Source organism: Corticium candelabrum, chromosome 16 (genome assembly GCF_963422355.1).
Source record: "Corticium candelabrum chromosome 16, ooCorCand1.1, whole genome shotgun sequence".
NCBI classification, from domain to species: Eukaryota; Metazoa; Porifera; class Homoscleromorpha; order Homosclerophorida; family Plakinidae; genus Corticium; species Corticium candelabrum.
This window is the reverse complement of record NC_085100.1, coordinates 2,425,283-2,435,209: the sequence shown is the minus strand read 5'-3', so window position 1 is coordinate 2,435,209 and position 9,927 is coordinate 2,425,283. Positions and strand designations below refer to the sequence as shown.

At 42.0% G+C, this 9,927-nt stretch overlaps 2 protein-coding genes across 2 annotated transcripts in view; one reads left to right on the top strand and one right to left on the bottom strand.

Moving 5' to 3' along the window:
* LOC134192174 (uncharacterized) overlaps positions 1-688 on the bottom strand; it is a 1,026-nt gene extending 338 nt beyond the window's left edge. The window contains exons 1-3 of the mRNA XM_062660876.1: positions 586-688; positions 154-447; positions 1-81 (exon numbers count right to left, since the gene is read on the bottom strand). The exon at positions 1-81 is cut by the window's left edge and continues 338 nt beyond it. Of these exons, the coding sequence (XP_062516860.1) occupies positions 1-81; positions 154-447; positions 586-640 (430 nt within the window). The 5' untranslated portion in view covers positions 641-688. The remainder of the gene's footprint in view (positions 82-153; positions 448-585) is intronic.
* Positions 616-7,110, top strand: LOC134192173 (syntaxin-12-like). The gene is made up of 8 exons (XM_062660875.1): positions 616-801; positions 4,196-4,362; positions 4,420-4,544; positions 4,613-4,787; positions 6,476-6,515; positions 6,577-6,616; positions 6,678-6,736; positions 6,800-7,110. Exons 1-8 carry the CDS (start codon positions 745-747, stop codon positions 6,911-6,913), a joined length of 777 nt encoding a protein of 258 aa, XP_062516859.1. The 5' UTR covers positions 616-744; the 3' UTR covers positions 6,914-7,110.
* Positions 7,111-9,927: the final 2,817 nt, after the last annotated feature.

Sequence of the window (9,927 nt, the reverse complement as noted above, 5' to 3'; positions counted from 1 at the left end):
TGACAATACCGAGAATCACAATGATGCTGATGACCGCGCCCCCGGCTATGGACATAATCTCAGTGGGACTGAGCTGCGACGCTGCCATACAACAATCAAACCACAACATTTAATTAATACACACGAATAGATGCGAACAGATTCGTTTCATACACGTCGGTAGCTTGCTGTCGTCGGCGTTACAGAAATCTGTATCACAACAGTAAGTGCACATCTGGCCCTGGCATCCCGACGAGCAGCTCGGGAGACCACAAGAGCGTTGAAAAATCGCCGAGCCCTCGCCCTCGTACGAACGAATGAAGCAACTCGAGCCCTGAGAGCAGGTTATTGTGCTATAGCTGTTACTACCGTCAATAGCACACCGTGACTTGGCAGTTGACAGTCTACTTGCATAGTGAACACAATGATAGCATACAAGGCTGTCCGTATTGTAACTCCAGCAATGCACTGAAACGATGACAAACAATGGATTAACGAAATGGCAATGAGGTCGGTCTGTAGTATGCGTTTGATCACGCGAAAATGTGATGAAATGGGATGACTCGAGTTTAGGGACCCTCCCTCTATTTGTCGTGCAGAACTCACCTGTTAGTAGAAAGATGGAGAGGTGGATAGTTCTCCAGACGGAGACTGTTGTCATTGCTACACAAATGAGAGTGAACGAGACGGGTAGTGCCAGGAGCGACGACGCACGCGATACCCGGATGTGATCACACCCATTCCTCGCTGAGTCATTCTTTCAGTATGGAAGGTCGCTTCACGTCGATTTCGGAAGTTTCGTCGATAGATGAGGACTCAAAGGTGGCGATTTCTTATTGTAGTCAGCGGTTGTATCATCAGGTTTTGACGTGAGAAGTCTCGTAGAGTGCGCATGCGTTAAATCGGAGACCAGCACGTTTTCTAGACATTACAGACTTGAGTCTTTGTGAAATACGATGTGGGGTTGTCGTGAGTTGCCTTACGTTGTTTGATTGTAGCCTGTCCTAACATGGGATACAGACATTCTTCACATTCTTCCGAGGGACCAACCTTTCCCGCAACAGCATCATGAGACTGAGTTGTGTTCGCGCGCCCGCACACACGCACACACACACACACACACACACACACACACACACACACACACACACACACCGATCGAAATTGCTTTGCACTTGCTTTTTTAGAAATTGAAGGAATTGATTAGTGAAGTCATGTCTATTGGTAGATAACTGATTGGCGTGTTTCGGTTTTCCGTTTGTTAGTCTTTTTTCATTAACTTGTTAATTAGTTAGTTTTTGTTAATACGTACCAACATTCTAGAAAATTGTTACATGTTCGCCTCACTGAGTAAACTGATTTATGATAGAGTAGCAAGTTCTGAGTTTCTTAGAGTTTCTGTGATTGCTATATTATTGACATGGACAATATTTAAAAATATATCAGAAATATATACCAAGAAAGAAAATTATTACCCTATATGTTTCATTATTTAGTGATTAAATATTTAATACATTGATTAGATCTACTTTATTAGACTAAATCTTTGTCTGTCAGAATCTCATTTGCTAAATGTTTTCTTGTCCAAGAACAGATCAAATGTGGTGTGTGTGTGTGTGTGTGTGTGTGTGTGTGTGTGTGTGTGTGTGTGTGTGTGTGTGTGTGTGTGAGTGCGTGCGTGTGTGTGTGTGCGTGCGTGCATGCATGTGTGTGTGTGCGTGCGTGCATGCATGTGTGTGTGTGTGTGTGTTCTTGTATATAATCATGCAATTAGGTTTTTATTAATTAGACAGCATCTTATTGTCTCTCATATAGAAAGCAGTGCTCAAAATTACTGCCGGTCATCGGTCAATGGCCGGTGATAGTTGCTAATTACTGGTCAAGGTGACCGGTCAACTTTTGTAGGTCATTAATTAGTGATAAGGGAAGAGCTATCCCAGCTCTATGAACAGCCAATTAAGTGTATGAACAGCCAATTAAGTGTATAGCTAGTCTACATAGCTATGTGATATTATATGTTAGCTATGTACATCATTTAGCACCATCTATTTAGTCTCTGTTCATTGTTGGTGTGGGCACTGATGGTACTGCTGTAAACATCTCAGAGATAAGTGGACTAAAAGCAAAAGTTCAGAATGTTCTGCCATGGATTTTCTGGATGTGGTGTTTTGCCCATTGACTAGAACTTGCTAGCAGAGACGCTCTCTCCAATCCAGTATTTAAAAAATAGATGAAATGCTTCTTAGGATCTATTATCTTTACAACAAGTCTCCCAAGAAATGTAGGGAACTGGTGGCTATTGTGGACGATTTGAAAGAAGTATACAATTTTCCAAGGGGTGGCAACCTACCAGTGAGAGCATCAGGAAGCAGATGGATTGTTCATAAGCGAAGAGCACTCCACAGAGTTCTCGTTAGGTATGGGGCTTACATGAACCACCTAGCAAGCCTCTGTGAAGATGCTAGTCTTAGAAGCCCTGATCGGCAGCGTCTAAAAGGTTATTTGACAAAGTGAACTCATGCAAAAATAATTCTGTCCTGTGCCCATTACATATATATTTTAGATCCCGCCGCTAGTCTGAGCTTGTCTTTACAGGGAGATGATCTTGATATCATTAAGGCAATTCAATCAGTACTCAAAAGTCACCGAGCCACGGAACAGTTGAAAGAAACTCCCTTAACCAATTGGTTTGCAAGCAGACGTGTCATGGACAATCTATTAGAAAGTGCAGATGGCAAAATGACGTATCAAGGAATTGAATTACATCACTTCAATGATGTTGTGAACAGCTGCAGACAGCAAGCTTTAAGTGATCTGAGAAAATTGGATGATGAATTGAAGGAAAGGCTTTCATGGTCAGACACAAAACTTATGAGGGCTATTATGGTTTTCTTAGACACACAAGCCTGGTACTCACACAAAACCGATGAGTCTTTCTCTCTTCAGCTTACAGAGGCTGTTTCAATGCTAGTTGAGAATTTCCGAGCTCCTCTTGAGGCCAAGGCTACTGATCTAGCAGCAATTCAGGAAGAAGCCAAGGAGATGCTTGACTATGCACATCAATATCTTCGAGTAGACAGGATGGGTATCAACATGTTTGGTACCGCTTGGCGTTTGGACCTGACTGCACGCGATTTATGAATTTAGTTGCTATTGCACAGCTCCTTTCCAGCTTACCGTTTAATACTGCAAAAGTAGAACGCCTTTTCTCCCGCTTAAAACTTATTAAAACTGATCGTAGAACAAGTCTCAGTCAGAAGACGTTATCTGATCTGCTAGAGGTCAGTGTTGAGGGAACTGAACTTGAAAATTTTGATTCAAGCACTGCTGTACAGTTATGGCGGTCAGACTGTTCAAGAACTCGTCATGAAAGTCATCCCCCAAAAAGAAAAATTGAATGCAGCAGCAGCAGCAGCGAGACCATCCATCAACAACAAGACACTTCAGCGATCAATGAGGCAACTGAAACAATATGTGAGGCAGAGCAGTCCGTATCTCTGGATGATTGGGACTCTTGGATCTTGAATGATGAGTGAAATATGGTCACAGTACCACAACTTGCATCGTCACACTACCACAACTTGCATCGTCACATGCACTAGCACAACTTGCATGATGTCAGAATAGCATCTCAGATCTGTAGTAACTAGTTATGTTCGAACAAATATGCTTATAGTGTGGTGTTAGAGTAAATTGCTTAAGTTGATGTAAAACTGTAACATTATAAAGGAAAGCAGTTCACGGTTTGCTATGTTTTGTTAGTTACTGCAATTTTAGGTGCTTTCATGTTGTAAACTAATGCCTTCTTCCTTAGTAATATGAGTATTCAACTGACTCTTGTTTCTTGGTTTTTGATTGCTAATTAAATTAGAGATTACTAATTTTTGATTACTAACTGCTTTTGATTACTAATTAAATTAGACGACCGGTAAAAAATTTGAATGACTGGCTAACTTCTGGCATTACCGGCCATATGGCCGACTAACTTTGAAAACTAATTTTGAGCACTGAGAAAGTACATTAGGCATGTGTCATATTCATAATATAGTTTTGAGGCATGAAACTAGTTTAACTATTTACCAGGTGTGGGGTGCACAGCATTGAAATCAAAATCAATTATACATTCACCCGATTGTTTGTATTTCCGTTTTGGTTCTGGACCACATAGTCTTGTGGATGACTCATAATTTATGAAGCATTTTGTCATACTTTGTAGCTGGTACGGAGTCTTAGCCAAGATGTCAAGCAAATGAAAAACTTAGTATCATCAGTTGGAACACCACGTGACTCTAACGAGCTACGAAGTCAGATATCTAATTTGTCAAAAGGAGCAGCACAAAAGGCTCGAGAAGCGAAACAGAGATGTCAGTCACATCTTAAAAGGTCAGTTTGGACTGAAATCTTACTATAGTAATTGATAGTAATAGATTAGTTTTTCAGTTCTAACAGCACTGTTCGAACTCAATACGATCGTCTACTGCGATCTCTGATGGACGAGACAAAGGTCCTCACGGATGAACAGAATCGGTTTACGCAGTTACAGAGACGGCATCCGATTTCAACAGGTTGGTTTTCGAATTCAAAGTATCTCCCGTTTGTGTGTAGCACATGATTGATATTAATGCAACTGTAGGTTTGTCAGGCGGGATGGGAAGGATGGATGGTGATTTTGGGTCTGGTGAGAGAGAGTATGGAGGAGGGTCACGTGCGGCTGGTCCTGGATTTCAGTTAGTACAGGAATTTGACGAAGACTCTCATCAAGAACAACTCACTAGACAACGACATCAAGAGTTAAAGACTCTGGAAGGGTTTGTTGTTTACACTTGATTAGTTAATTATAGATTTGGTTGGTAACAAGCAATGTTGTGACTCTTAATTAATTAATTAATTAGTAATAATAATTATTATTATTAGTGCTTTAGCATAACTGGCGACTTCGATCAAACCAGCCAAAGTATGGATACTTGGTAACTGATAGTAGGGGACCAGACTGAATGAATGTTCACAGTGAGGCCGTAGAAGTTTTATTATGACGACATGTGTCTCGTTACTTGGTATCTACAATCGACATCGTCACTGATAGTTGGTAGTCTGTAAAGGTGTACTGTGCACGCCAGACTGAAGCAATTTAAAAGTACAGTTGCTTAACGCGCGTTAAAGGGCATTACTTAACGCACGTTACAAAAGCAGCTGGCTTCGTTAACAGGATTTACTACTACTGTACATAGTCAAGTGTAGTGGTCTTTCAAGTGTATGCAGGGCATTCTTGCATAACTTCAAGACTGAACACAATTGGCAGAGAAACACCATGAAGGTAAATTCCCCAAATATATAATTTTATTTAATCAACTATTTCTGTGATTGGAAGCTGGCTAAAGTTGAAATTTGAAAATTGGGTGACCATAGCTTCTCGGTCGGCCCTGTTGTGTATGGGTTCATTCAATGATTGACCATGCATCTCTTTGATGTACTTTTAGTGGCGTAGCTATGGGGTTTTTGGGGTTATTGGGGTTCAGTTATTGGTTGCTCATCTATGTGTATTTAGTCCACTAGAGTGATTTTATGTAAATATTTATACAGTACCGAGATGATATATACATGTACAGTTCTTTGGTTTTGCGGTGGTAGACCAAGACTGCAGACTTAGTCAGTGTTTCCGCTGGGTCGTCGCCGAATAGCCAAATGCTAGAAATAGATGTCGCTGGTGATAAAGTGGTAAACGTGTCTTCGCCAATTTGGCTATTTGTTACAGTGTAGCGTGTACTCCTTTCCCTGAATCAAATCTTGCAAGTATAGTCGCCAGCTCCACAGATTAAAGCACCGATCTTTTGCGCATGCTCTGTTTATGTCCAACAGATAATGGGCACTCTGCGTACAGCTTCTATAGTTCTGAAGACGACTGCCGAAGTAAAACGGAAGCAGACCGATGGTAGAACCACGAGCAAGATGATATGATGGGGATGACTTCAATGGTGCTGAACTTTGATGATGCTGAAGACAGAAGGGCCAAAACTTCAAGTCTTTGATTTGACAGAGCCTTTAAATTTTGGCACAAAATCCAAGAAGGATGGCGCTGAACGCTTGAAGTCTGGTTTGTAGACTTAGTCTTTACAAAGTTGCGTTCCTTTGAGCAAGTGTTTGGCTGCAAGTGAACGAACTCATTTAGCCAACTGGCTATGCATACCAATTAAAACTTTCTAGCGGAAACACTGACTAGGTAGAGTGTGTATTGCTAATGTACACAGTGTCGTAATCAAAGTTGCAATTGGCAGCATTAAGTTAATAGTATATCTCTAATATAGACAGTAGCATGTGAGTTGATAAAAATTAATATTAATTTTGAACAAATTAATATATATTAATTTAAATCCCCTTTTTGCTGGCCACACTGCTGGTACTTTGCACCACTCATCCTGGACTGAAATTATTTGTCTTGCATAGTTGGTAGACATTTTGAATGAAATGCTCACGATGTGTATTATTCATTTATTGGCAGGGATATGTCTGACCTACACGAGATGTTTCTTGAAATGGGAGTATGTGTCTATTGTTATCGATTTTCTTGTAATGTAAGGCTTAATTCTAGTATTGCTATAGACACTAGTTGCCGACCAGGGAGAGCAGCTTGATCTAATTGGTATGAATGGATGACATAGTGTCGAACAATTTATCTCTACATGTGGCTATCTCTCTGTTAGAGGCAAATGTTGAGACTTCTGCCATTCGAGTAGAGCGTGCAAAAGAAGAGACCTCAAAGGTGATTATAATTGATACGGTAAAATACTGTAGTGGGTTTAGACAGTGTTCCTTCTGCTCATAGGCGGTCACACTCAAGCAAAAGATTCGGCAAAAGAAATGCACACTGACCATCTGCTGTATCGTCTTATTGGCTGTCGTTGTTGCTGTCATTGTAATAGCTGTTACACAAAGTTAAATGAAGAAACACTGCTCTATGTACGGTTGATCACAATTGATATTGAGTTGTAGTTGGCATTCACAATATTGGTAAGGCAATAATTTGTATCAAAATCTGGTCTCAATAGATTGAAATCAATGTATTCTTGTTGTTTGAGTAATCGATCGACAGTTGTCTAATGAATTTATTGAGACCAACTTTTTGGTAATTGAAAATTTCTTGTGATACACTGGGTATGAGTCTAGCCTCGAAGAAACCGTAAGGTCGTCATTATCAAACAAATTTATTAGGAAGAAACACCATCATTATTAACGGTTGCAACATGCTTGTATAATATGGTGGCATCTGGATGGCACGATTGTGGCCGAGACAGTCAGTCTGGGAAATATTTATTTATAACAATCACTGGTTCTCGTTTGTTAATGTACGTACAAGTTGTATGATGCCACTGCATTGGTGCACCCTCTCTTACATGTTAGGTATATGCCAAAGCTTCACACTCCAAGCGCTCGCGCTCATGCTTACAAACATATTGCCATCCACGGGATTAAATAGAACCGCACTGCACAGAGCTATGTGAGCATCCAACGTAGTGACTAGAATACCACGATGTCTGTCCCACACATGAATAGTCCCATCTTCGGCACCACTTTAGAACAAAGCCGTTAGGTTAGTAATTAAAGACGTCATATTGATAATTTACTTACCATATCACGTACTGGTTGTTTACTGCAGAATAGATGAAGTGCCAGAAATGAAATGTGGGGAGCAATTCCCTATAGCATCGTTTTATAGCTAACTCCGGCAAAGCGATTTCATATAATGATGATGGTGTGGTTGGACGAGATAGAAATACGTCCTGCTAACGGTCAGTCATGATGACAAAAAGGAAACGATGGTCGGGTGAAAGGCAGTACCCTGAAGGCACACCAATGAGGTCAATCTTCACCTTCAATCTGTTGCATAATGTCACATCCATACTCTTCGTCAGTGCTATACGACAAATGAGAAATCATTCTATTTACTGGCAGACAGAAAGACACGATTTCTTGTCTATCTTGGTACAGCTTTGTAACTAGCACAAACGTTTCCGACAGATTGCCTCCTCTTCCAGGATTAGCAACAGCTACAAGATCGATGCGAGGGGTGGTAGCCAATGGATGCCAGCTCAGCCTGGTAGCAAAACTTCTCGCCAATGAAATCTGCTCGCAATCATCATCTAAGTAGTGCAGCTCGAGTGCAACAACACCATCACTCATACTACCCTCGAGGCAGGGAGCCAAGAACCAATCCAAAGTCGCCCAGACACTACTACACAGATGTCCATATCTTCCTTAGTGATACGACGACTGTTCCATCCTCTACTCTGCAGAGTTTGGTTGTTAGAGACGCACTGAGTAGAAATAAGCGATCATTGGGAGAAAATTGTGTAGAGCACGGTAGCTGGAAACGCCCTTTACAGAAGTATGTATTACCTCTCATATTGTAGAGTTCTTTGCACTGACACGATAACGGATCGACTTGAAACATGATTACTTTTAGATCTGTGCTGGTGACCAACATCTGCGGCCGTCGTTTGAGAAGCAAACATGCACGACTTTGCTCTGAAACGCTGCAAGAGTGCAACGCGTCGATGAGACTAGGTACAATCTCTTGTACTCTTCGTACCAACTCGATACGGTTTTTGAAAACGATTGTAATTTGACGGAATGTCTGATTGCCAGCTGTCTCTTCCACAGCTCGTTGTCTACACTTGCTGAGTGCCAGTTTTTACACACGATCCCAACACAGCAGGCAGAGAGAGTAGCATGACAGGTGCGAGAAAACTTTCACGAGAAGCTTGGGAGGCAATCTTTCCCACGTAGACATAACGTAGACATTAGACAGAGCCGTATTAGAAGTTCTAGCGGTCAGGCAGCCGGAAGTACGCAATACACGTGTACATTGCATCCGCTACACATCCGGTATTTTCGTGTCTCGTGACCGAAAGTGTCCGGATGTTTTGAATTCATATGTACATACGGAAAAGCGTCTGGAACCGAGGCTAAGCGCGTCTGCAGTGGTGTTTGTGTTTAGACATACTGTGCCCTGCCCATGTCCTGTGTCTTGTGCCTATCTACCAAACACAGAACTACGTTAATTAAATGGCTAAGGGTGCGGCAGCCGGACGCGATAAGCGTCTACAGAACTCTGGCAGTCACGTGCACGTGCACGTGTCTAAGGTGATAGACACACTCCTGATCTTCGCACACGCACGTGCAGTGTAGACGGTCTTACCTAAAGTATATATAAAGCAAAGCCATATATATATAAAGCTCAAATTGTCTGTCTGTTTGTCTGTCTGTGTGTGTGTGTGTGTGTGTGTGTGTGTGTGTGTGTGTGTGTGTGTGTGTGTGTGTGTGCATGTTCGCGTTTGGCGGCCACGTCTTTTGTCCGTTTGCAACCGAAATCGGCACGCACACTCGGCACGCACAGAGAAAGGTTTGCGTAAAAAAATTAAAAAAATTACGCACAGGGTCCCCTTTCGAGGGATCGACCCTCGCGTAAAATTTCTCGACGACGCAAACGCTACACATTGCAGTTCATTCGAACACACGCCCGCACCAGTCCCGTGTAGACCCTATGCATCGCCGTCCTTCGCAAAGCTTCGAGCGATCGAATATCTCTTGCCGACGAAACCTACTCTTCTATCGCTTGCGTTTCTCTCCAAATTCTGATCGCATTTGCACCGAATCCAACCTACACGTTTTCTGCAGCAAGCGCTACACGGGGAGTGTGTCGATTTCTATTGAAACAAGCGCGAAGAGCAAGATTCGAATTCATTCATCATATCCGGGACCTCGCAACAAAGATTGCACGTGACGTGTCCACAGACCTATCTTTACACTACAGTATCTTGCCCGTACAGTGTACGAAGGACGGGCCATGGATCCTAGTATATATATATATAAATACGGTTCTGCTTTACTATATCAGAGCTGCGTCTACCGCCGCGCCATACATGAATCTCGCGCACAATAGTTAGGGTGCGC

Bases quoted from the DNA above. Each gene is read 5' to 3' on its own strand.
- LOC134192173 (XM_062660875.1), top strand. From the start codon at position 745: ATGGAAGGTCGCTTCACGTCGATTTCGGAAGTTTCGTCGATAGATGAG. The intron at 802-4,195 runs GTGGCGATTTCT...CATACTTTGTAG, and splicing joins CGATAGATGAGGACTCAAAG to CTGGTACGGAGTCTTAGCCA. The intron at 6,617-6,677 runs GTATGAATGGAT...TCTCTCTGTTAG, and splicing joins AGAGCAGCTTGATCTAATTG to AGGCAAATGTTGAGACTTCT.